The following is a 25031-nucleotide window of genomic DNA, read 5'->3' as shown; positions in this document are numbered from 1 at the left end:
TATGTCATTATTAAACTAAAAGTGTTTGGATTACATGTTATAGAAGAAGGTTTTTCTTCAAAACTATTTGTTTTTGTACATGTAGTATTACATAGTTTGGGATTTGAAATCAAACTGGTTAAATCATTTGCTTTAATTTAAATGAAAAAGGATTTCTATTGTTTCAAAGAACTATAAAATTGAGATACCTATGTTATTGGTAAACGACAGTTGTGACTAGGGATTAAAATCCCGCGATCCCGGGATCCCGAGCTATTTTCGATACCTATGAATCCCGGGATTGATAAACATAATCCCGAAACTTTCGGGATTGATTTTTTTTTATCAATTTTTATGGAAAATAAAATAAAAACGAAAATATAACAGAAAAAAATACTTTAAATGACAAATATAACTACATTAGAAATAAACTGAGTTTGAATGAAGTTTGATTTATATCCATGTGTAAGTTGCCGATTCATTTTATTTTTTCAGATGAATTAATAAAAATGAGAAAGATTGGAAAAAACAATGCTTCGCACTATTAACAAAGTTATTTTCTGATGATCTCATACGTTTTACGGCAGTTTCATATTTAACTGAATAATAAGAATTATGAAGTGGAAAGGCAAGTACACCATGATTTGCTTTACTATTTTAAATCTCGCTAACCCATTCATTAAGTATTTACTATCAGAAACAGCAATCTCATATTAAATTCACATTATTATTTATATTTTATGTATTTCCAAGATTGAACGTACACAATATTAACAATAAATGTCTTAAAAAATATAAATTATACTAGATTTATTTTTGACCGATTTTATCAATGTTATTTGTAAATATAAAATTTTTATATTAACAATGGAAAATAAGTGCCAATTACGGGACCAGCTCCAGGATCCCGGGATTGTCAAATTGTAATCCCGAAATCCCGGGATCAGAATTTTGGCTCGGGATTGGATTCCCTAGTTGTGACAAAAATGATTTGCAATCATATTATGATTTATTTTTAACAATGAATACAGAACGGAAGAATTCTTTTTTCTTTAAAGGAAAGTGGAGTAATTCAAGTATATAAATATAAAGGTGTATACAAAAACATAATAATATATAACGATACATACTAGGTCACCAAATCTCGTGGGTTCTTTTTAGAAAGAGACATATTATACATAAATATTTTCACGTTTTTTCTACTTTCTTCGGAAATACGAGTATGTTAAATCAAGTAAGATTGTGAATCGTATTTTTTTTGGTTGTCACCGTGAGTTCTACTTCTTTTCTTGACGTTTCAGGCTCGTTGCAGAGACCATTCTTAAGAGTTAATGTATTGAAGTGTACTTTAAGGCATATATATGCTAACGCCTCTCAAAGTGTGGTGAAAAGAGATCTGTTTCCTTGCAAGCAAATATTGGTCAGAACAATGAAGAGGCGATAGTGTACTGTGTCAGTTTTGATGACCAAATCATAAACAATTTTGAGACTATAACTCATGAGAGGGATTTTTCTACCCAGGATGACAATTGCTTTGACTGAACATCCTCAAATCCCCTGTGACGTATTCCAGCTATCCCAGTCTTAGATTCCCTGGTAATTTTTGGTGCCATGGGGATGCGTGCGTAAATAGATCAGCTCACTTTAATAGTAGCTCATCCGGCAGTCTATATATATATAGGTACGTATCGAGTTATATATTATACCATGAAACGGTTTAAAACCTAGTTATACCTTATAGACTTATACCTTCTCGCAAACACTTCAACCTTTGCCGCTTTACAAAATATATGCCTGGTCAAATGTACTTTGGACAGTTGACATAGTAAAAATTGGCGCATTTTAAACAGAACAACAGTTGACGAGACCATGCATCGATACCGATGAAAGAGTAAATAAAAACCCGTAAAAATGTACACAGTGCATTTGCATTTGTTTTCCTTACGAAAAAACTATGGTCACCTGTATAAAACATGTTTACATCAATTTGACATATACTTACGCGTTACCCTGAGAAATGACACAGATTTCGGTGATGAACGAGGGCATGATCCTCATTCGTTTTTGGTGTCATTAGCAATCGTTAATTATTGCACCAGTTAGACATTAATTTAGGTGTGTATCATTATGATAATGATGACACGGTGTTTTATCGAATGGAAAGGTTGCGTGCAACTGATATAATCTTGTCGGTACAATTGCACTCGGCGGGATGCAAAAATGGATTATGCACAATGGAACCGGCTCGTTTGTGTCATTAACAATTTGCATATTTTTATGAAATGAAAAGCGGGTACGCAACGCAATACAGTGACCATAGCTACGATACAGTCGCTCAATTGAAATGTGTTTCCTCGTTGCGTGGGACGAAAATGGATAAACTCGCTAAAACGATTGTTACGTTAAACAGTGTTTTTATTCAATGAATGATGCACATCATTTTAGAGTGTAGCATCCTTTATTCATTTGACACATCTCAGAAACACATTATTTATAAGCGAAATAGAAAATATGTGTACTACATGGGACCTCGACTCACAGCCATCGCATTCTGTGCGGTGTGATTTACCATGTATGCTATCGACGCAACCACTAATCGCACCGACTTTTTTTCATTCTAGCAATATGCATCTGAGGTGTCATTTCAAAAAAAAAAAAAAATTTTAATGAATGGGATTTGCACGTCTTAAACGCACAACCATCGTACTCCGGGCGGTGTGGTTTGCCATGTATTATGTAATCACGTATTGTGAAGAAAAATACAGGGAATTATGTAGAAACTAAAATTGGGTCGTATAGGAATAGCATATTGGACATTGGTGATGGAAATTTTGCACAAACACAATTTTTGTCTTAATACTTAGCATACGATGTGAAAACTATACCCTGAACTTTTTTGAGGATTATATTTTTTGCAGGAAGACCAAAACAAAGCTCTTATAATATTATTAAATATTAAAACTAACTAAATATTAAATATTAAAATTAAAACTATGACCCTTATCTGGGTCAAGGTTCAAAATGGCTAAGAAACACTAGCTTAATTGGTAAAAAGTTTGCAGGTTTAATTAGTCACAAATTACTAAAATTAAAATACCTTATCGACTCTTATTTAAATATTTTGGGAGAGTTGGACTAAGTCTAAGAGGTCTGCAAAAATAACACTTTTTGATAATATCGTCTCTATGACAAAGCTGTATTTTCATCGTAATGTTTCTACTTAGGAATATTACTTACTGTTTACATTTAGTAACTACTTAATAATCAAAACTTAACGGAAGTTTACCTTTTGAGACCCTTGAGAGTTGCAAATTTTAGTTTAATAATTATCACGGGCTAGAGTTAATACCATGGTTTAGTTTTACAAGTTTCATCCGATCAAAATTTCAACATGATATTGCTTTTATAATAATAACAGCTTTTATCTTATGGCATGGGTACTCATAAAGTTTAACGCCTCCACCACCATGTTTACAGTAGTCTGACAGGCGTTTGAAAGTAAATTAGGGAACCGATCACCTTATGGTTATTATAGAATGAACATTTGATAATGATTTTAAAATTAAATTATATTATAAATATATTAAGGAAGTAACACAATTTTGGAAAACCTCAGAAACATACATATTAGAAAAAAAGTAGTACCGAGTGGGACTCAAACTCACGTCTTTCACTTTCTGTATGAGTGCTTTTGTCTCTAAGCTACCGACCGAGTTATTTCTTATAACTACGTATGTAACCGAGGTAGGTAGTTTAAATTCCACAGTTCAGGAGGCAATCTGCTCTGTGATCAATTAAGAGCATACTTCAGTGAAACGGCAAATAATTTTCAGCAATAGGTGGGACGTAATTTCACTTGCGTTGCCGGTAAGAGAGCGATAGTCGACCTGTTAGCACGTCAATTTGTTTTGCGATGGCGTCGGAGGAATTAATTCTTAAATCGTGTAAAGATGATTAAAAAACGTTACGTATTTACTCGAAAAACAAAACATGTCAATGAATAATATATATTATTATTAAACAACAATAAACTTAACATTGAATGGACGCATGTTGAATTTTTATGACAAATTATGTTTTGTTCGTCATGCGTCGTTTGCACAATCTGCGCGTCGCGTAGTCACGATAGTTTTAGACCATGCCTCAGCTGAAGTATAGCCTTAAGGTAATGACTTTACTAACTTAATTGTAACTGGCGTCTGGCGGAAGCCAAATTTTTATTATTGATATTCTTGTACTTATGAAAAATGATAATTTACTTTTTTTGTTTTTAAGCTGTTTCTAGCTGAGAAATAAATCTGGGAGTGTCCTGAATTGTGTACGAAAAGGGGAAGATTTATTTAAGTCAGTCCAAAAAGCTGTTGGGCACACCGGACTGTCCGACCTGGTTATCACAAAGGCTGATTTGATTGCATTTAAAATAATTGCGGCGTCTCTTACTGCGAGCGTGAAGATTTCTTCACGTAGAATGTTCGTCAGTTCCGAATTAGCTTTTTTTCTATAATACATATTATTACATTTATACCTATGTTTTAATGTTGTTAGTTCACTATGTTTCTGTGCCTATGGACATTTTCTTTTATTAAAAATCGTGAACTCATTCAAAGCAAACATGAGTGCGTGAGGACCTCAGTCTTGGGTAATGTATGTACCTACATTTTCGATTAAGCTCGAAAAGTGGTGCGGAGGAGGTCGGTTTGGTGGTCTATGTTTATGTTGACTATTTATATAAGCTTTGGTTAATCGGTGTTTTCTTACAATACGTCCACATATTATATTATATGATATGGATTGATACCATGATACTATGTCGTTTTTAAAATAACCAAAAACCGGGCATTTCCTCTTGGTTAACCGATCAAACTCTAAATATAGGTATGGGATAAAGATAAAAAATCATTAGAGTGTCAAAAGTAGCGCATCGCGTTGTAGTCCAGGATCCCATAGACTTTTCGTATACATAATATGCGGAACGCATTCTGACAATTGGAATAGGTTCTAGGGGTCACAAAGATATATAATGTCGATGTTACCAGGCGATATTAGTGGTAATTTTTTTTTATTGAGGTTTTAACTTTTTCTTATAACCCACCAAAAATTGTTCTGAGTTCTTCAATAAAACCAAGACCGAATCAGGGATTGATTGAGAATTCAATAATTGTACCATGCCATCGGCATGGTCGAATAACGGTTCGTCCCATTTGAAAAAAATAAAATAGCGGGTAGTGCAATGTGTTCAAAATTAGCGATTCTTAGGATCCTCCTTGGCTTAAATTACTTTATTTAGTAGCATTTTTGTATAAAATCACCCAGATTAGTTTCTTTACTATATATATATGCATATGACATTAGTTTTAGTATTATGGTTAACCCAGAAACAGTGTAGGTTGCATATTATATAGGTAGGTGAATAAATGAAATAACGATAACCACTAACCACACTAAGTACACATTTATTAAAAAAAAGAAACAAGTCAAGTGTTCAAACTGATTTAAGTATCATGATCACAGTTTTTACAAACACTACTTACACATTTGCACAATGATATACATGTCAAAGCCGATTTCTTATAACTACATGATACTGTACGGCAGTTAGAATTAGATTTGCATGGTTTAACTAAATAATTTGGTAGAGGTTCATTCGTCATTTGTCTTGGATAGAAATTATTTTCTCGTAACTCATAGCCAAGTTGTAGGTAATCAGGCTCAAATAGTGGATCAGATGAGATTTTCCATAAATAAACTTGCGTTGAAAGTTGCCTACAAAGTGAGTACCTAGTTAACTTTACTATAGAAACGATATTGGTAAGATAAATTATGAAGATACCTACATAAGAATATTATATTTTAAAAAAATCTGATGGTTTAAACTGGTTAGCCGAATAGTTGTTTGCAAAAAACCGCTGACCGAGTAGTATCTTTCCTCCCGTTAATAATTAGATGCCCTACTATGTCGTGACTTGGTCGTGCTCGTGATATCACCTGTTAATTATGTCTCATGGGACTAAAACATGACTAGTATTAGCAGTCTGCAGTTATCTAGAGCGCGTTAAACGCACTAGTTATAATCACAGTCTACATATGTCAATTAACTATTTATCTATTAATTGTCTAGTTTTAATCAAAAATCTGCCACAGTGAACAGATAGATCACTGTAATCGATAGATAATCAATTAAATAAATATAAGTTTTAAATATAATACATACTCAATTTGTCCCAGTTCATCTACTTACAATCAGGCCGGCCCTTAAGATTTCAGATGGCCTTGTGCGATATCATAAAGAACCATTTCCCACTGGTAAATAATGTTTAAAAAAATGCAAGAATTATGTCAGTCGATATTTGTATATATATACATGATAACTCTTATAAGGAGTGTACTTAATATTTTCTAAAAATGTCAAAGTTAATAGGTACAGATGTTTTGTATTTGGTGCATTCCTTTATTTTATAGATTTATGACAGTTTTCGTTATTTTTTGGCGGACTATTAATAAAACACAGCGTCAACTAATCGTTGCAAGAATTAATATTTAAGACAAAAATAATAGGTGTATTTGTTTTTAGCAGCCCTCAAAGTTCGGTAACATTCGTGCAATGCACTTTTCGTATTTCGTACCTATGTATAGGCGAGGCGGGTCTGCTTACAATACCATAAAATATATCATTAAATAATATTCAGTAAAGGTAAAGACATCTTCTTTTAACTAACTCAAGGACTATTCGGTAGATAAAATTAGATTTAATGATATATCATTTTCCTATTACATAAGAAAACCGCAACACGCGATTTCAGATGATAGCGGGCAGAGACGTATTTTATAAATTATTATTGATAATCAATATAAATTACGAGTCAGTGTCAGAACTAAGAAAACAGTATCACTGATATATAATAAAACACTATTTTACAATATATATCTACATATTATATCTAAGCCTACTGTGTTTCTTACAATGATTTTTTAAAATGCAATTTGTACAAACTTGAAACGAATCGTAGGTACATTAGACGGTAGTACGTATGCATTTTTATATGAGATTAGCATGTTTAGGATTTCCGGGTGAAAACTGAACCAATAGGCACTGATTCCCATTGAAAACATACCGAGGAAGGTGGCCGCTCCTCGTCGTTCAGTTCGTAAGGCACTGAGCTCATACCACGAGGCACAGAGTTCGATTCACGGTGAAGTCGCAATCGTTTCATTTAAATTACTGCATTACTGTTTCACCACAATACTTTCATCGGGCCTAATAGTATTTTGTAGTGTTAAGAAATTTAAAAAAAAAATATTACAATAAGAAAATATCTTATGACATTAAAGACCTTTTTACTAGTAAATATACATGAAACAAAAAGAAAAAAAATTGCCATTTGTCGTTATATAGAATTACGTAATGTTTGCATTAAGTTTTATGTCTCTATTTTGCTTTGAAATAATATTCTGTTTAGACTCTTAGAGAGTGCTTTTCGGTTTTTTATTCAACTTTAATGGATTAGTCATAAACCGAAGATTTTAAACTCGTATATAGGAATATAAAATTATATATTTTGGGTCCATTCTTCGATTTGCCACCCTTTGATAAGTACCATCTACAGGGCTCGAAATGGACCGGAACGCACCGGAGCGCCGTTCCGATTAATAAAATCTCGTAGGAAAATAATTTGACCGTCTGAGCTAGATCGGCCATAAAACAAAAAAACCTAACACTTATTTTGATAAAATACTCATAAATTTAGATAACTATGTTAATATTTTCTTAAAATCATCGAGGCACACAACATACTACGCAGTAACCACATGTTTCAACATACAATAATATTATTTCATAATGTTTTTCTGGATATTTTGCCACCCCTTGAATCCTTTACCCCGGCGTACTCCCAACATCTCCACATGGTGTGGGCCTGCTTATACGCAGACAGAATAATAACATCGCTGGCTTCATTTTTAACAGTATTAGTTTAGGTCATATTTATAACAATTTATCTTTTTTATATGTTGGTCAACCAAATTTCACAGTTAGTGGGCCGTTATCCGAAACATTATTTCCTATCGGAAGAAGGGTATATTATCTCTCGCAGCCTGGTAATCGTTTGTGACCGGCTTGTCTCTTAGTATGGATAATTTTAGTATACACCGTAGATGTTGTTTTGTGACTATCTCTAAATTGTAAACCAATTGTCTTAGCTAGTATTTAAAATCTTATCTTCTTATCTTCAGTATGTACCTGAGCATAATTATTAGAACAGTGACTATCATCAGGGATTCACGTGTAACTAATTAAAAGAAAATCATCCCAACAAACACAAAGCAAGAAACACTACTTATCTATAATAAATTCATGTTAATGGCTTCATGAAAGGTAGGTAGGTATATTCTTTCATCGAAGTAAATTTTTATTTTTAGCTAAATGAAACCCGTGCAGATTTTTCCCAGTCAGTAGGTACCTTAGGTAGATGTTCAATATAAAATGCAGTATATCCAGTAATGTCTCGTGGGGGTAGGCCATAAAATGCATGAAACATAAAGCCCGCTAAGTGTCCTCAAATATTGTCAATATTGAATGCGCGTTTTTTTATACATGACAGAATTTAATTCATATTATTATGATACAGACGTAAAAATTGAAAAAACAAACATATTCTTTAGCGCGTGCTTATCGTATTTTTTTTCACACTCGGCAATTGTACCTTCTTACAGCCATACCCCGAAGGCAACCCACTTATTTTTTTATTACAACGTTTTTATTATCTCTTATTCTTGTTTGTCCGGTGGTTGTTTATCCGGTACAAATCTTGCAATCGATTTTTAACTAACTTCCCAACTAGCTAGACATTTGAAACTTTTAGAATATATCGGAACACGATGCCAATGCATTCTTTTAATACTTTTAGCCATCTTTAAGTAGAATTGAATTCATTTTCAGTTAATTCTGTTTTGTATGAAAAGTTATTTCGGAAGATATCCGTAATCTAATCGACTATTATTGGTTGCTAAGTGGGTGGTACTAGCAACTAACTTATTAATATATACGTGCGTTACTATGGAAATCAAAATTACTTTTCAGTATTCTATATTTTTTTGTTTTTATTTACTTCATATCATGTACAAGTTTGAGCATATTGAGCATAATAATTCAACAGAAAATTTAAAAACGTTGTATATAAAAAGTTATTTTTATCTTGTAATTATGTGTTCTAAGGAAACAATGATAAATCACTAGCGTTTGATATTATTTTTTGGATTCGTACCTATGTTCGTAATATTCGAACATTTCAGTAATTTATGCAGTAATGAAGGACATACGATTTATTGATACGAGGTATTGAATAACCGCATTTTACGAAAGTCCATAAGATAGGGTATCGTGGAAAATTGAAACTAATCATATAGGTATATTATACGGCCATAGATATTATTTAGGTGCAATGGTAATGTTTTTAGCTTCGGTAACTGAAATTGAACTATTTTTGTTTCTAGTTATGTCCAAACAATCCGCCGACGCAGTGCCAGAGAAGCAGCCTGCTACTCCACCGCAGGAACCGGAAGACGATGACCCTGTGGCAAAACTTATTGGAAACTATGGACCATGGCAGCTCAAGCTTACATTCCTATTATCACTATGCTCATTTCCTTGCACGTTTCACATCTTCTCGTCTACTTTTATCGTAAGTTTTATTTAATTTATTGTTTTTTTTATTCGTATCGTTAAAAATAACGTCATGGTTATTTATCTGCCACGATACCTGCTTTACCCATTCACTGCGTCCAACGCTACTAGTGCGTTGTCCATCAAGTGGCCATTAGATATAATTAGCATGTTATTTAAATGTGGTAATTAAATATTAATTAAAAGGTCCGCAACGAATGGGTTTATGCTGTCCTGCATATCTGAAGGTGTTGACAGACCAGTGCTCTTCAGTTGGTTTGATTCGGATTGTCATATAAGCCAGTGGTATTTAAAAAAAATGATAATTCCGGACAATTTTAATTCAATGCGGTGGTGCAGATCATAATAATAGATTCGTTTGCTTCGGCGACTATTTTCTTCAGGCGATAACAACACTCTTAGCTTATTGTTTTGATGATTATTCCGTGTCCGGAAACTTGTACGTATGCAGTTCGACGTATCACACTTCACCGTGAAATGTTGTATCGGAAATATATGGCCTTATATTAAAGATCGTCCAAACTCTTTCGGTGGTATAGTACTGACATAAAATTCATGTCTAAATAAAACACGGTTCTTGTCGGTTTACATTTTACAGGAAGCCAGCAGCAAACAAATTTTGTTTTAGGTATGTTCCCAATATTGAAGCTTGATTTGATATAAATAAAAAGAACTTTAAGTTACACATTTAGATTTTTATAAAAATCGATGTTTTTTAAATTAAATATAAAAAAATATTAAAACGATTAATTAGTCAAAAATCTACATGGTAAAAATTTGAAAACTTAATAAACTAAATTTTAATAATGAATATAACCATAAAATATAATGTAATAATAACGTAACTCGTGACATAAATATGTAACAAATTCACATTTTTTTTTACATTAATTGTAAGATCTTTGACTTAAAAAAAATCTTTTTAATGTTTTCAGATACACATTTATTAATTAATACCTAGTTGAAATTGTAAATTATCAAAAAAATATCTCAAATTGCAAGCTTCGTATGGTGCCTGGTATAGGGAATCTCATTATACCATAGACACCAGGGAACTCAGAAATAATAATCTGTTCTGTGATAGATACGATACTTTGCAAAAAAAAATAACTACTTACATTATTGTGAGACTATATCGAAATTAGATTCGATATATTAAAATATAAACAAGATTTCCAATTGTAGACATTTTTATCGTTTAGTAAAAAATATTGTTTTTTAAAATAAATATAAAATATATTAAAACTGAATTATTTATTTAAAAAATAATTTCTATACATAAAATAACCTTATAAACTACTTATATTTGAATGATAAACATAACCATAAAAAATAATACCTGTCTAATGAGATGGGATACTTTTTATCTTTGACTTTAAAAAAATATTTGTTTTTCTTTTGAATGTTTTTAGATAAGTAGGTACCTACATACACACTGCTCTAAATAAATTGTTTCAAATCTCAAGCTTCGTATTTTTCCGCCAGATGCCTCTGGTAGCTTTAATGAAAATTCATTTATTTACTAAACAAAAACTAGATGTCATTAATTAAAGTCACATTTGCTCAAGAAGATTTCACCTTAGCCTGATAATAAATTCACTTGGGGTCTCTAAAATAATAATATTTACATCTAATCTGTTAGCGGTTTTTCGCATATTTTTCGTACCTACATAATATACAAAAGGGTTAAAATATTATAGTTACACAGGCGGTAATATGGTGACAATGTTTTTCCTTCCATAGTTGGACGATGTTATGCAGTAACCAGTTAAGCGACACTTTTATGTTTTTCGTTTTAACGACAATATGAATATGTTTTCTACGTTTTGCGAAAAAGATCATGGTCAAATTCGGTCTGTATTGCCATCTATGAGACTTTTAAAAAAATGTGTGTATACAATAATAAACAAATCCATTTTGCAGTAAACAATCATCCACCAAACAACATGGCCGCTGTTGTTAAACTGAGATGTCAAACGTTGTCGTTTTTTGCATTTTCTTACAATATCTGCCTAGTTATCGTCGCCCCACTTACTTAAATTCATTATAATTATTGTTTTATAAGTTACAGTGGAAATACAAGGCTAGGATAAGCTGAATTAAATATTAAAAAAGGGTTTTTTAGGATGTGTCACTTTCAGCCTTCACTAAACTAATTATTGCAAAAATTATGTTCCCACTTTTATGGTGCATAATCAGTTGCTTAAAGCCGCGTTGACACGGTCCAAGTACGATCCAAGTGTACTTGAGTGCCATCCAAGTGACAGCTTCATGCTATTTATTCCTATCCAAGTGCACTCGTATGAGACATCTTCATAATAATTATTCCTATCCAAGCTACTTGGACCGCGTCCTACTCATCCAAGTTAACTTGGATAGGAATAAATAGTATGACGCTGTCACTTGGATGAGACATCTTCATACTAATTATTCCTATCCAAGCTACTTGGACCGCGTCCTACTTATCCAAGTTAACTTGGATAGGAATAAATAGTATGAAGCTGTCACTTGGATGGCACTCGATCCAAGTCTACTTGGATCGTACTTGGACTGTGTCAACGCGGGTTAACTGATATTATGATGACAATGATTGAAGAAGATATTGTTATATTGTCAGTAGATGATAATATTGTCAATGTTATTGAAGATACCGTTCTTAGTTTTGGAGGCACATCAAATTATAATAATACATTTTAAATAGAAAAACTATCAGCAGAAAAAATAACCGATCTAAAAAAAGTACTAAGCTTTATATTCACAGATGCCAAACCCTTCTACCAATTTATCAATAATGACAGTGCTGATTATACTGACGATGTAGAAGGGTTTGGATTATCTTTGGATTTTGAAATCGAATAGAATTCATATTTTGACACTAATTTTAAGTTTTATTCATCGGTTAAAACATAACATTTACATTTATTTTTACTTCTTCCTTTTTTATTATTACTCTTACTGTGGTAATATTTTCTTTAGAATAGTACTTAGTTTATTCAGTTATTCATACTATATTGTAATAAACACATAATTTTGTAATAAATATTCTATATTCATATTGTTTTTTTAATATGCAAAACCAAATTCGCAAATAATTATAATATAATAATAAAATATTATAATATTAAGATGTTAATGGAAAATCAGTTAAGTCACACTTTTGGTGCATAGTGGAATACTGCAAAACTAATATATTTTTTTTTTGCAACGATTACAATTTTTCAATTACCATTTACCTAATATATTATAAACAACGGATCATATTATTAAAAAAGTCTTTATACAATCACAAGGTACGTTTTCAAGTAATAATTTACAAAAAAATATAACTCTATTCATTATCTTAACTAAATGGTGTACATTTTAATTTCAAATGCTTATAACTCAAAACTCCATTTTGGTGGATAACTGGTTACTACACCGTCCAGTTCTATGTCAGAAAATAGGAAAATGTTGAAGTAAGATTACTCTCTGAATGAATACATACAGTTATGATCACATATTATGTTAAAATAATGATTAAAATACCATGTTAAAAGTAAACCCACAGTGAATATGTTATTGCCATATAATATGAGGGCTATTTTTTTGCACTTTAAGTATGTAGGTACATTCTGAATTAAATAAAAAATTCCATATAATTAGTTTTCATTTTTTTTGTTATTTAATTTTAATTGTTTTTATTAGTGATGTTTGAAAATAATTGATTATTATAATTAGACATGTTTGCTACCCAATGTCTCACCAAGAAGTCCTCTGTTCTGATATAGCAATGCAATGTATAATTGGATTTATTTACTCGCAGGCGGCAGAAAAGGAATTCTGGTGTGCTAGACCTGCCCACCTGAGCTCAATAGACCATCAAAAATGGATGAACTTCAGCCAGCCTTCAAATTCCTGCTATATCCTCAACGCGGACTGGTCAGCTGTCAACACTGATAACTTCACGAGCGCCCCCATCCTTGGCGGGCGTAGAAATAGAGAGATTCCCTGCACGGGCTGGGAATGGGACATGACCGTGGTCGGCACGACCATCATATCTGAATGGGAATTCGTTTGCGCGAATAAATATATTAACACGATTACCGAAGTTCTCTTCCTGTTCGGTGTAGGAGTGGGTGGGGTTGTTAGCGGTTTGATATCTGACAGGTAAATTAATTTAATTTTCTTCTGAGCTTAATTTAGGAAGTACCCTTTTGTCATAAATAATTGTCACTTTTCCGTCAAATATTATATTTTTATTTGGCTACACAGTGAGATTATGCTTTTGGAAACTTTTTAAAATTAAACATGCCACTCATTGTCATTATTATTATTATTATTTTACTAAATTGGGATTTTTACTATAGCCTCGATGACATTGAGCTACTTTACAAGCTGCTTGTTGTCGAATTTACAACCTACTTGTAAACTCGCCCAGTGTCATCATCGAATAAGCTAACAAGCAGATTGTGAAGAATCTACTGAGAAAAGTTGAAAGCCGGTCAACTTTACACGCTACACGCTGGCGCGTGGACCTACTGCGTATGCGCAGTAGAGTGATAGTAGCAATCTCCCGGTAACAAAACGAACTACTCAATACGTCCTGTCAAAATAGTACCAAAAATGACGGTTTCAACTCGCTAGCTTGTTGGCTTCTGAGCGAGTGGAAAGTTTTATGTGTCATCATCATAATCGCACTAGCTGACTTGCCCGCTTTTTAATTCGCCAGCAAGCAGCTTGTAAAGTAGCTAAATGTCATTGACGCATATTTGAAATAAAAACAATCGGGATTTTCGGAAAAAAAGCGGGGCAACCTAAAAACATACAGTTCAATATTTCTAATGTTTATTTCTATAATATCAATCATAAATGACAACACTAACTATAAAACTTTCTACGACACTCGCCTATTTATTTTGTACTTGGCTGAAGATTTTACTTCCCGAAGAGTTTCTTTCTGTTGTTTAATGTATTGGTAAAATTAAGCACATGAGTATATTATTGTTGAATTGAACAAGTAATTCCGATTTTATCAACTCAATACAACAACTGTTTCTTGCATCTGACTATTTTAAACTCATCTGAAAAAATACCGGTTCAGTATAGCAATTACATGTTGATATTATGTTTAACATAAATGAAATTAGCTTGAAAATATTTTTAGTCTCTTTTTCCGGGAACAACTTGAATAACTGATGTCATTTCTGTACATCTGAGTCTTTGGAATTTTTCGCATCACATCTATAGGAGTTTCGGCCAGTTAAATTCTTCATATATCAGGTCCGCATTCTCTATACTTTCGAAACTTGAAACATAGCTGTGCAAAAATGTTTTTACACATATAATTGTAGCGCTGATCTACATAAATATTGTTTGCAGTTTTCATAGAATTTTTGTATAATTGTGAATTTAGCTGTCCACGCGGGACATCTGGCAACGCTGCCTAGAAGGTACTCCATGGCATTTATTTCATTTATTGATTAATACAATCACTGCTGAACTTTTAATTACCTCTTAATGACCACATTTAAATAACACTTTAATTATATCTAATGGCCAAGTACTCCATGCGTGCCAGTCGCGGTGCAGTGTTAGCACTAAATGAGTTTAAAAGCACTTATAGGTATAATATATTGTAATTTATTATACATATTCTAGTATAATATTATACACATTTATTGAGACTGATTCGATAAATTAGCTTTACCTACACTTTCACGAGTCTCATAAGTCGAAATTCACTATATCTATAGTGAATTAGATAATATTCCATTGTTATATTGTTTTTAAAGAATAATATTTCCTCTGATTAACCCAATTTTACATTAATTTATATGAAACATAATAATTATTCTAACTGCACATTTCTGTCAAAACAGCTAGTATTTTACCGAAATGGTAATTAGATAGAAAATTTTATCAATCAAATTACAGATATAGACACATCTCTGTATTTGAATGATAACTACTATCCGCATTTTCAAACCACTAAGTTAGTTCTGAATAGCAGACAGTAGCCTAAATGTATGAAAATGAAGCAAAAAAAGGATCCATGGTCTACTAATTAAGTGAGCTACAAACCAATCTCACAAATTTTCCAACGGGGCTGCATTGAGACGTAAAACACATGTCATGATTTTTTGTCAAGTTCTGCAAGCCTAGATAAAGCATAAACATACCTACACATTTTTATTTTTTAAATAAATCGATGTTTTTTCAAATCAATTCATTAAAACTAAATTTTTCAAAAATTATTAAAAAAAAAATTAGAGAAAACTTGATAAACATAACCATTAAGTAATAATAAATGTAATAAAAAGGTGGAATCCTTGAATTCCTATTTAAAAAAAGTTGTTTTTATTGTGAGTTTATCTTTTACGTATAGTATGATTTTTTATTCATTAGGTTTGGAAGAAAAAGAACACTTATCGCATCACTGTGCATGCAATCAGTACTTGCAATCTCCATCACATTCACGCCTTGGTACGAGTTGTACCTTCTACTCCGGATGTTCCTGGGATTCTTCTGCGTCTCTGTGGTGATGTCCGGTTTTGTGTTGGCAGTGGAGCTGGTGGGAGGCAAATGGAGGACCATCGCTGGAGTCTGCAACTTCTTCCCGTTGCCGGTGTCCTATATATTCGTTTCTGCTGTATCACTGGCTCTGCCCGAGTGGCGACACCTGCAACTGGCATTGTCTTTGCCGGGAGTATTGCTTATTTCTCTATGGTACGCAATTTAATATATTATTAACTCATTTTATATTTGAATTATATTTTCATTCAAATGAGTAGTTATTTATAGGGATAGATAATGTACAATATCATTTGCTGTGTCCGGAATGTGCACTAACAAGAGCTATTTTGTGATAAAGTTACAACTATTTTTTGTCAGGGTTGATAGTGAAAAATATAAAAATAATGTCTAAAGTCTAAAGCAATAAAATTATTTTTCAAATTGCTATTCTGTAAAAGTTATAAATGGCCACTAACGCCATTTTGGCTGTTTATTTACAAAATTAGCTTAAATACAAAGGAAAACAAACATCATTTTCACCATGTGGAGGCAGTACATTTATTATTGGCCTCCACACAAGAAATGTTTATTACTCATATTAGAGTCTAGATCTATTAGATCTATGACCTGGACCGAGTATAATATATACCTATTTAAAAAAAAAAGGATGCGAATTTGATTCAGCATCAGAATACAAACCGACACCTACAGATTTACAGCCGTATTCATACAGTCGCACCATACCACGCAGTTAGTGGTTTATCGGCCGAATAAGAAAACTATAAAAAATGTATACGTCACGAAGATGCGTACAGGAATGCGCACCAAACTTAAAATGGCGGCGATGTGCGCGAGCTGTCAGTGTCACTTTAATATACGTCTAAAATGAGTTCATCATAAAAAGCGTTTAGTAGGCTTAGTTTGTCTTGATTGAAGTTAACTAATAAGGATATTATAACAAATAAATTAATTAAAGTTCATGATAATTATTCATTTATAATTATTAAATTTATATGGTACCGTTTGCACATTTTTACACCTATTCACAATTTCAAAATTTTAAATTAATTATGAGGAATCAAAATTTAAGAGTTGGTAACATTAGTCACGGCATGACGTGTATTACGTCAGCGACGTGACGTCACTATTCAACGGACTCTATTTAAGTTTATGCATGCAAATTTGCAATAAATAGCTTGAATGCAGTTTGCTGTTATATGCATACGCCAGTTAGAGGTGGGGTATTCAGGAACTACACTGAAAAATTTCATAACTAATGGGTAAAATAGGTCCACTATGAAATATCTCTATAATTGTTATTTTAATTGTAGGTGGGTTGTGCCGGAATCTCCGCGTTGGCTATTGACCCTGGACCGGATAAGTGAGGTGAAAGACATCATGCACCAGGCTGCCGCTTACAATAAACGCACACTACCGGCCTCCATTGACAAGCTTCTTCAGCCGGCCGGTAAACCTTCCGGGGAGAAGCAGCAAGCCGCCACGGTGGTGGATCTGTTCCGCGGACCGATAAGAAAGAACACCATCTGCATATTCATGACTTGGGCCGCCACGACCATCGTCTACTATGGACTAGTCTTGAACATAGGCAGTTTCGGCGGAGACTTGCATACCACGGCGATGCTATCTGGAGTCGTGGAGTTGCCCGCTATAGCTCTAAGTATGCCCATCCTTATGAAGCTCGGCAGAAGATATCCCATATGTTTCTCCATTCTCTTGGCGGCCGTCGGATGCCTGGGAGTGGCGATCGTCGACGCCCTCACTAACATGCAATGGCTGAAGATCACGCTGATGATGATAAGTAAGTTCTCGATAAGCGCCACAAATGGAGTTCTACCGATGTACAGTGCAGAGTTATATCCGACGCTGATGAGGAATTTGGGAGTCGGGGCCACTCAGCTCATTGCCGGTATCGGCATGGTCTGCATTCCATACATATGGATAATGGTGAGTGTGCCTACATCGTCGCACTGTTTCTAACTTGACATAAGGAAATAATGAGTTCTTTAATTGCAGTCAGTTAATACTCAGTGTAAGGCCTGAGTGGACAGCGTTCCGCGGGGCGTGAGCGGCGTGCGCAACTCAAATGTATAACCATGTGTGAAGATATTCGTAGACAATGTCTTTTTTTGGTTATACGTTTATACGTTTGAGTTGCACACCCCACTCACGTCCCATGGGACGCTGTCCACTCAGACCTTACACTAATGCGTACAGAATTGGAACCTCTCCAATAATTATTTAAGTCATTTTATTCGAGTTAAAAATATTCTTTTTTGTGTCATTTCTAATAATTTTCCAAACTTCAAACTTACTACTTAGGGCCCTACAAAATTTACTTAAATAACATTGTTTATAATATAAAACACTACTACAGTCGAACATGGTTATTACGATCACGGAAATAGCGAAATCTTGGATATAATGAGGAAAGATTTGAGCTGTTTTTCGCTGGCAAAAAATCACTCTCATTGCTGGAAATATTCAATGATGACGACGCCGAAGCACGCGGCGCGTCTCTCGTATCGAACCCGAAGTGACTGACTAGTGGCGCCATGTGTATACATATGTATGTCTGGGAGGCATCCAGTGACAACATAATATGTATGCACCAGTGGCGTGTGGTCCATTGCAACGCAATTTTTTGATACAATATGTACATACATACGTATTTTTTTTAAACCATGTTAAAGCAAAAAAATCAGTGTAAATAAAAAATAATCGGTACTCTTGTTAAGCCGTGTTATTTCGAAACCGTGCAAAAAAAAAAATCATGCAAAAAGATGATCGGGTGTATTATCAAATATGCAGATGTCTTTTGACAGAAAGATATTCAATGTATAGAATGGATTGTCTTATTAATAAAATTGAACTTTTAATCTTATACAGTACCTACAGTTTTTCTTTCAGTCTTGGACCTATAATACATTATTATGTAAAACTATTTATAATCCTGTATAAGCATAATATTATTGTAATATATCGTTACAGGAAATCCCATACCCCATGATACTGTCAGGTATTATCGGAATTATTGGAGGTCTATGTGTACTACTACTTCCCGAAACCAAGAACCTATCACTCACCGGTTCACATTTTGAGGATATAGAAAGGTTAGCTGATTGAAGAATTGTTATAATATCTGCAAACATATTTTACCAAACAGTTACAGAACCATTCATGGTATCGATCACAACCAGTCTCTCCAAGATGTCATTACCAAGAGTCACTTGGTCAAAGACAGCATGATATGAATTTTAGTCAGCTTGGAGATGCTTCTGTCCTTTCCATATACTTATTTTCTGACTAGAAATGTGTACTATAGAGAAATAAATATAGTACATATATTATGAAATGCTTTATTTGCTACATCATTAGTACACATGAACTATCCGACACAATCATCAACAAATTAATAAGATAGAAATGTGAAAGTCAGTCGCCAGAGGTCAAGACTTTGAAGCCAGATTTAATTTATTACTTAATAATGATTTGGCTACTAAGCGCAAGAAATACAAAGCTCGCTGAGTGTTTTCAAATATTATCAAAATTGAATATACGTTTTGTTTATGAGACAAACTTTAATGCACATTATGATGTAGAATATTGAAAAAATATATTGTTTAACATGTGTTAAGTTTATCAAATATTTCTCCACACTCAATAATTATACCTTCTTACAGCCTTACCCAGAAGGTAACCCCTTTCCTTTATTTTTGTCTTCCCAGATTACACTTACTTAATCTAACCTAACCGGCCATCACAATGTTTAACTTGTTGACCGCGGAGCATTTAATTACCGCATTTAAATAACATGCTAATTATATTGAATGGCCAATTAATTAATGTACAACAGGTGTTCCGTCTGCATGGAGAGGATTAACTAAATTCATTGAAATATTAAGTCATTGGATGCTAAAGACGCACCTAGCGCGTAACAATCAGGCGGCCGATCGATGTAATTAGCATGCTATTTAAATGTGATAATTAAAAAGTAATTATCTACTCAGCAGTCAATGTGGTTATTACCTATAGGTATTCCATTCGCACAAGTGTGAGTTCAGATGGATACAGTTTTGTAAATTATTTAAATAGGGGTTTTAAGCTCACTTTTTAGATGTCTTTAGTATCTAGGTACCTACCCACTAATTTTTTTTATAACCGTTTTCTGAATGATGAATGTCTTAAATTAATATGTAATTTGTAGTAAAATGGTGACGTTTTAACTAAGTATAATGATATTTTTCTGTTCTGCCATCTCTATCAGTTATTTAAACCATGCCAAAATTAGTGTTAGGTAGGTATCTCTATTAAAATTTTGACGCATATTATTATGATTACAGAAAACCCGCAACGAACGCAGGTGGTGAAAGTGACCGCAAACCAGCTTACACGATATCAGACGGAAGATAATCATGATTGTGGACATTATTAATATCATTCAGAACATTTTCTACATATCGTATTGACTAACATTACCTACATTTTGAGAACATAATGTTGCCTTCGTACTGTAGGTTTATTGTTATAATCCTAGTGTTTTAATAATTATGTAATAATATGATCTTTAAAACCAATGTGTTGATTGAAACAGTCATCCTCCTTTTGCATGGCTATGAAATCGTACTTATAAGTGATTGTTATGTACTTATTTTATTTTTCATATCGCTATTGTAATATTAACATTTAAGAATGAATAACTCTTATCCTTGTTGACAAAGATAATAATTTTATTATCCTTGGATTAAGGGAAGTATAATAATTACAAAAATCTTACAGTAGATAATATTAAATTTGTTTACATGCCCAACATACAATGTTGTGAAGAAAACATGGAGATTTAATATTTTTTTAAGAAATTAAATTTATTTATAATATAGGCACCTACAATGGTTTAAAAGTTATTATCCAGATGCGGAGACCTCAAACTTAGCTAAAAAATAACTTAGGGTATCTCTCATTCTATAAACTCCATAATATCTATATGCAGAAGCACACTTACAACGTCAGTCTCTAAAACATTTGCTTAGGTATCCTCTTCTTATCAAATAAATTGGTGAACAAATAGGATATAATATATCATATTTTTCATTGGATTAAATATGGCCGAAGTATGTAGTCTTTCTGTGCTTAATAGTAGCTTTATGTATCCGAAATTGGGTGTCACTAGTGACAACCCAACCGCTTTTTGTTTAAACTAAGCATTACATATCTTTCATCTGAGCATTGAGATTTGCTTTGATATTACCAAAGTAGTTTAGTTTAAGTTTACATAACTGAAATATCTCTGCATCTGGGCCATAGCCTTCCTATATTTTCATGATAACCATTGGTAATATTAATAATATATTGCCATAAAGATTTGCACGAATGACAAAATATATTCATATACCTATAAATATGTCTTAATTATTCATGATTTAGACAGCAGAATACCAATACATAGTATTATTTTTTTATATTTAATAGTAATAATTAAAACGCCTAAATAATATGAAAATATAAATATTAATAACGCAATGTTGGATAATAGAATCATATCATTACGCTATCATGCTAGAAAAGAAAATAATTATTGTAAGAGCCACATTGCACGTAAATAGTATTCCATAGTAAAATGAACAATAATTAGTGTATATTAATAATTGAGGCGTCTAATTCCAAAAAGTGATAAGTCCATATTCAGTCAAAATTAATTTTATACAATATGTATTGATCTATAAATTCCAAAATGCGACAAAACCCTACGAAAAAAAATATTTTAAGTCTCGATTTATTACAAAAAGCACCAAGTCCGTGTTTCATATTATTTAAAGCATGGTTGATTTCGCACGTGTTTAAGTCAACGTTCAATATTGTAAATGGCGTCTCCCATGCTGTAGCATCCGGTAAACTCATGACAGTGCCACGGAAATATGTGCCTTATGCCGAATAAATTAAAAAGTGAGGTACAAGTAGCGCTACGTCCAATTTTATTTTGCCTATAATTATTGCCGGCTGAAACAAATTGCCATTTGGTTCTAATTTTGACAGAATACAACGGAAAAAATAATCTCACGTTAAAACAAATAATTGAAGCTTGAAACATAAAAACGTTGTTTCCCGCAAATATCGAATTGTGGACCTATCACTTTTTGTAATTAAACACCTCAATTATTTGATTTGTATACCTTTATGACTAATACGTAACATAAAATGTGCGTACAATGTGACCTGGACACAGCACATATACGTTTGTATAAATGTTTAGTTGTGTCTACCGGGAAATGGGTGTAAATCAACATATCAAATGGAAAGTGTAGCTACCGCATATATTTAATAAAATATCTAGTCTATCTATGAACTTTTTGTGTAATGTAAGTGCATTGAGCTATTAGAATATAAAGACGCTGTAAGTGTTAATTTTAACTTGTTTTATAAGTTGCGTTTATCAATAAAACAATTAATTGTTCTTCAATGTTCATGAATAAAATACATGGTTTCGCGTTGAACATATATTATAAAATAGTATCATGAATGTGTGTGCGTTTGAAGAATTATTATTGTATTTTATTATGATTGTAAAATATTTGATTAAAGTAAAATTGAAATTGAAATTTTCACATCTATTCGTTTGTTTATTTTACATTAATTTACCATTAGCACTGCTCGTAGTTGACTAATAATTGTCAGTTACCCATTACCCACTCGATAACGACAATTCAGTTGGAGTAAATAAATTCAGTTTATACGACATGGTTGATTTTATTAACGGTGAGTAATTAAGAAATATAAATCATTTTTTTATTCTAAAGATCTAATAAAGAAAGTATTGGGAAGCAGTAAATTTATCCATCGAATAATAAAATTAATAATGATTTTAATAGAAACCATATCATAATAATCAGAAACGTTTTGATCCGTTACTAGTGCATAATATTCAAAATATTCTTTTATAAATAATTCTTTATAACATTTATGAGCTGGTCTCAGAAGAAAAGTATAAATTAAATATAATATAATTTTAGTCAACAATGTTTAATCCTAAGTCTCAAATCTATACTAGTTATATTGTAATGGGTGTGTGAAATGCTTTAGTAATTTTAAATTACATTTTGAAAATACTTTCTTTGGTATAAGGTATTTGAAGGATAATTACTGACGAGCCTCATATTACATATTATATTTTTAATCAGAAGTAAGTTTGTTTTAATATGATATTATTTGTGCTCACGGTAACCCAAAGTCGATCGCACTTGGCTCTTGATAAGTGGGTTTGAATTATGTGGTCGGATGAAACTTACATATTGTTTTTTAAACCAATATTTCCATTTCCAACGGATTGACCAATGGTCAAAGAACCAATCCCAATTTAAATAAGATGACATTGTACATACTTTCATATTTTCTATCTGAGACCGGAAGTGGTAAGTTAGCTTATTGATGGTTTATCGATTATTTAAATTTTGCCTCGAATTCATTAAACTGTGGATTCACTATTACGTGAATTCACTATGTGGTGAATTCTAAGTGAAATCCAAGTGTAATTACCAAGTACATATTGCCTTTATTCTTTAAATCATTGCTATGTTAGTAGATAGTGCGCCATTTGAAGATTTTGGGCTGTAACCGAGAGTGAATCATATTATGAACTTTTGATACAAAAGTATGATTTTTGATTTGGTAGCAGTTGCTGAACTATTTTAGCATTGTTATATTGGTAATCATAGAAAAAAATATTCTGTATGATGGCAGCATTGTTTGTAAATAAAAATATATAAGGGTGGATTGTTGTAATGTCTTGCTTTGGTTAATTACTATCTATGATAATTTGGAATATTTTAGGTGATTGCTCATCTAAATAATGATTGTTCACTGTTTAAGAAGTTCGTTTAGTCTTTCAATACTGTTACAAAGCATTCTATCTCAATGCAGCCCTGGAAAATAAAGTCTTGTTATAAATGGATCTGCAATACAAAATGACCTTGCGTGCAGATAATTTAATCATTTACAACCTTTTTTATGCTTCAATTTCATAGATAAGACTCAATATTTATAAGTAGATGAAGATTGTCTTCAACATCTTTGGTTGTAATAATGTTTTATTAAATGTAAATATTATATTAGTTTCTTTTTAGATTCTGGAAGATAATAGCGAATTATTATTTTTAGTTTTGAGTGCATTTATGTCATATTGTGTTTGTGTAATTATTGTCATATGTGAAATTTAATTTTAATAAATAACACTTACATAATACCGCAAGACAAAAATTGTGAGTTATTAATAAATTATAGAAATAAATTAATATTAATACCATTTTTTATGTTTTTATTCACCAGATGATACAATATATATCCTAAACTAAAAAAAATACCTAAATATGCTGATTATTATTAAATATAATATCATGATTTATCAAAAAATCTTAATGTAGAAGCAGGATTTTAGCGACCATCTGTGAACACATTATATAAGCTGTCTACAATTTAGTGCTATCGATTAACAACATGTGTGATCCATTAAAAGTCACAGACAAGAAAGACCATTGTACATTTAAGTCAATGGAAATGAAAATTTGAATAACCAAATACTAATTAGTTGTATTATTATTATTAGTTGTATTATTATTAGTATCAATAATTGCTTATCACTGCCGGTTACATACTTTCTGTATTATTTACAAATGCACATTTGTAGTACTACTACTATTTAACAATTACCAATATACAGTCAATTTAAATACCATTGTCATGAATTTATTATTACAGACATAGATAAATGCTAAATTAGCGAGTGCTATAAAACAATTAAAAAATATATCTACTCTTCCAATTTCAAAATAGGATTCCATTAATACTTATTGGCCAATTTTTAAAACAAAAG

General features: G+C 32.2%; 1 protein-coding gene across 3 annotated transcripts in view; it reads left to right on the top strand.

Annotated features, from left to right (window-relative positions):
• Positions 1-24441, top strand: part of LOC147075694 (organic cation transporter protein-like) — a 128182-nt gene extending 103741 nt beyond the window's left edge. For 2 of the 3 annotated variants that reach the window (XM_085942008.1, XM_085942009.1), the window contains exons 2-7: positions 9469-9656; positions 13461-13804; positions 16043-16363; positions 17482-18115; positions 19160-19281; positions 20512-24441. In XM_085942008.1, coding sequence (XP_085798134.1) covers positions 9469-9656; positions 13461-13804; positions 16043-16363; positions 17482-18115; positions 19160-19281; positions 20512-20581 — 1679 coding nt within the window. In that variant the 3' untranslated portion in view covers positions 20582-24441. The remainder of the gene's footprint in view (positions 1-9468; positions 9657-13460; positions 13805-16042; positions 16364-17481; positions 18116-19159; positions 19282-20511) is intronic. The other variant, XM_085942010.1, reaches the window with a different exon arrangement.
• Positions 24442-25031: the final 590 nt, after the last annotated feature.

Source organism: Rhyacophila brunnea, unplaced genomic scaffold, assembly GCF_057557595.1.
Source record: "Rhyacophila brunnea isolate RB1 unplaced genomic scaffold, BYU_Rbru_1.0 scaffold_14, whole genome shotgun sequence".
NCBI classification, from domain to species: Eukaryota; Metazoa; Arthropoda; class Insecta; order Trichoptera; family Rhyacophilidae; genus Rhyacophila; species Rhyacophila brunnea.
Note: the sequence above shows the minus strand (reverse complement) of the source record. Positions and strands in the feature narration are given on the sequence as shown.